Here is a 2,877-nt window from a genome sequence, read left to right as displayed (position 1 = left end):
ACTGAAATTTTACGTTTATAATCGTAGCAACAGACCTCAGATGAGCCCAGACGCTCTGCGGCTCTTGTTAGAACGTGCTGTTGCGACAATGATTAGTTAGAACTTCCTTCACTCATGTCAGACAGATAGGTGAATTAGACAATTTAGTCATGATTAAACAACTCCAATTATCTCAAATTTCTACAGCATTGTATGAATACAGTGCTTGTCATGATTATGTTCTGCAGTGGTTGTCTCTTGTTTTATTCTTTCAGCAGGAGGAGCTTCTACAGGGGGCGCTGCCCACACAGGATCTTCTTTCGGACATCGTGATTGGATGAGACCACTAACGTCATCACCCGCCCGTTCGTATGACTTACATTTCGACGTATAATTGCGGTATTCTAATGGCCTGCCTCCCCTTTCACAAAGAGAGCTAGTTTGCTAGATTTTCGTGTGACTTGTGCGCGATGCACTGCATTCTCGTGTGAAGTTAGAATATCAACCAACCATCAAAACGGCAATGAGCAATCTAAACGTGCAATGCTGAGACTGACGCGCCGTCTAAAAACCAAAATTAATATAAATATAACGAATAAGCCGGACGTTTTCTACATTTCAGAAATGACGGGAGACAGATTCGTGATTGGTCCGCGGTCCGCACACACGCCGCTCCGCCCCCGCGTGTCCTGTCCGTTCTCGGACGCCGGCAGAGCGACGGACACTCCCTCGATCAGCGCGCGACACGAACGCCTCATCTTCCATCCCCGGCGTCCGATATTCCAGCGAGAGAAGCCGAGTGCGCGGCCGCCGGCCGAAAGTGCCCAACAGAGGGCGCCGGGTTTCGCGCCAGTGTACAAGACGAGCGGCGACGCGGCCGTGCGGGCGCAGCCGCCAGGGGGCGCTGCGAAGCGGGCGCTCGAGAGCGTGCCGGACGCCTGCTCGTCGCTGTGGAAGAAACCGAGAGTCGATGGTGGCGAGCGAGCGCGTCTCACCGCTGTCCCAACAGGGGGCGCTGCCGGCAGCGACGCAGGAGAGCGCGCGGGCCTTGAAGACGCCGGCGGCGGTGGCGCCCCCGCGTGGGACATATCCGACGACACGCTGGTTGAAGCCGTTTGTGCAGAGGAGGCTGAGCACTGGGATTGGGGTTCCGTGTCGTCTGCTAAGGACTGGGACCGAGGTTCCGTGTCGGCTTGTGCTGCTAGGGACGTGGTGTCTGCAGTTTCTACCCCTGCTAGTGTTATGGCGCTGGGTGTTCCTTCAGAGGCTGGTGATGTGGTGTCTAATGGTCCTTCAAACGCTGTTGATGTGGTGGCTGGTGGCCTTGCAAAAGCTGCTGGTGTGGTGTCTAATCACCCTACAAAGAGTGCTGATGTGGTGGCTGGTGGCCTTGCAAAAGCTGCTGGTGTGGTGTCTAATCACCCTACAAAGAGTGCTGATGTGGTGGCTGGTGGCCTTGCAAAAGCTGCTGGTGTGGTGTCTAATGATCCCATAGAGTCAGGTGATGTGGTGTCTAATGATCCCATAGAGTCAGGTGATGTGGTACCTAATGACCCTTCAGAGGCCAGTGATGAGGTGTCTCAATCCAGTGTGTCTACTACGGCTGATGTTGCGACAGTAGTTAGTGACCTAGCATCCGGTATACCTACGGCTGTCAGTGACGTAGTATCGTCTGATGTCCATACAGTAGTGGATCAGGTGGTGACATCTTTATCTTTGTCTGCTGTGACTGCTGCTGCTAGTCCTATAACATCTACATCTGTTGTCCCTGCTGCTGCTAGTCCTATAACATCTACATCTGTTGTCCCTGCTGCTGCTAGTCCTATAACATCTACATCTGCTGTGACTGCTGCTGCTAGTCCTATAACATCTACATATGCTGCTCCTGCTGCTAGTCCAATGACATCTACATCTGCTGCTCCTGCTGCTAGTCCAATGACATCTACATATGCTGCTCCTGCTGCTAGTCCAATGACATCTACATCTGCTGCTCCTGCTGCTTGTGTAACATCTACATCTGCTGCTCCTGCTGCTTGTGTAACATCTATATCTGCTACTAAAACAACTGACGTGGTGGCTTCACCCGTCGCCTCCCCAGCTGTCGGCTGCGAGGGACGTGCGTCCGCTCTCGCTACCGTAACCGCTCGTGTCGTCCCATCGCTAGGTGGCGCCACCGTCATCGCCGACGCTACGCGAGACGTCGCAGAGTTTACGACGGAGGCGATTGCGTCATCGACGAGGTGTGACGACCCGCCTCGCGCCGTGGATGCTATTCCGCCCGCATCACGGGAGGCTGAGGAGCGAGCGGGGATGCTAGAGGAGCGCACCTCTCCTTCGTCGCTCGGCGGGACCTGTGCCCCAGCAGGGGGCGCTGATGGGAGTCCCCCGCCCGGAGCAGTGGCGCCCTCTGTGGCGGCGAGAGAGGCGAGAGAGCTGGCGGCGATGATGCAGGAGATGAGGATCAAGAAGAAGGAGCGGCAGAGAGTGCGCGCGGTGAAGGGGACGTGGCTGAGAAGGAAGCTGAGTCGGCGACGGACGAAGGGGAGGAGCCTGAGGGAGGTCGTGAGCGGAGCCGTGCCAGGAGGCGCCACCGTGCAGCAGGTAGGTGACGTAACTACTCGCAGTGCGTTCGCCTGGGAGGGACTGCTGGGGGCTGGGAGGGACTGCTGGGGGCTGGGAGGGAGCGGAAGCCGAGGGACTGCTCAGGGGTAAGTATAGGCTCACTGGGGGTGGGGATGGGCTGCAGAAGGTGGCGAGGAGGGGCCGGTGAGGGGTGAGCGGACATGTTTGAATGGAACGGACGCGGACTGTCCAGAGGGGTCCCGGCGCACGTAGCGTGGTCGGCCCGACGCGCCGCGGCAGTCCGCGGGGGTCCACGCCGCCCGCGCGCGGCGTCGT

The 2,877-nt window shown here is 57.3% G+C and overlaps 2 protein-coding genes across 2 annotated transcripts in view; both read left to right on the top strand.

Moving 5' to 3' along the window:
• The first annotated feature begins 957 nt into the window (after positions 1 to 957).
• LOC106808624 lies at positions 958 to 1,882 on the top strand. The gene is made up of 3 exons (XM_014811416.1): positions 958 to 1,480; positions 1,514 to 1,618; positions 1,875 to 1,882. Exons 1-3 carry the CDS (start codon positions 1,222 to 1,224, stop codon positions 1,880 to 1,882), a joined length of 372 nt encoding a protein of 123 aa, XP_014666902.1. The 5' UTR covers positions 958 to 1,221.
• Positions 1,883 to 1,950: 68 nt separating this feature from the next.
• Positions 1,951 to 2,877, top strand: part of LOC106808623 (breast cancer type 2 susceptibility protein homolog) — an 11,446-nt gene continuing 10,519 nt past the window's right edge. The window contains exon 1 of the mRNA XM_014811415.1: positions 1,951 to 2,580. Within this exon, the coding sequence (XP_014666901.1) occupies positions 1,951 to 2,580 (630 nt within the window). The remainder of the gene's footprint in view (positions 2,581 to 2,877) is intronic.

Source organism: Priapulus caudatus, unplaced genomic scaffold (assembly GCF_000485595.1).
Source record: "Priapulus caudatus unplaced genomic scaffold, Priapulus_caudatus-5.0.1 Scaffold291, whole genome shotgun sequence".
NCBI lineage: Eukaryota > Metazoa > Priapulida > Priapulimorpha > Priapulimorphida > Priapulidae > Priapulus > Priapulus caudatus.
Note: the sequence above shows the minus strand (reverse complement) of the source record. Positions and strands in the feature narration are given on the sequence as shown.

Excerpts from the sequence above, each read along its gene's own strand:
- LOC106808624 (XM_014811416.1), top strand. The coding sequence starts at position 1,222 with ATGGCGCTGGGTGTTCCTTCAGAGGCTGGTGATGTGGTGTCTAATGGT. Across the intron at positions 1,481-1,513 it reads TAATGATCCCATAGAGTCAG|GTGATGTGGTACCTAATGAC; the intron begins GTGATGTGGTGT and ends CCATAGAGTCAG.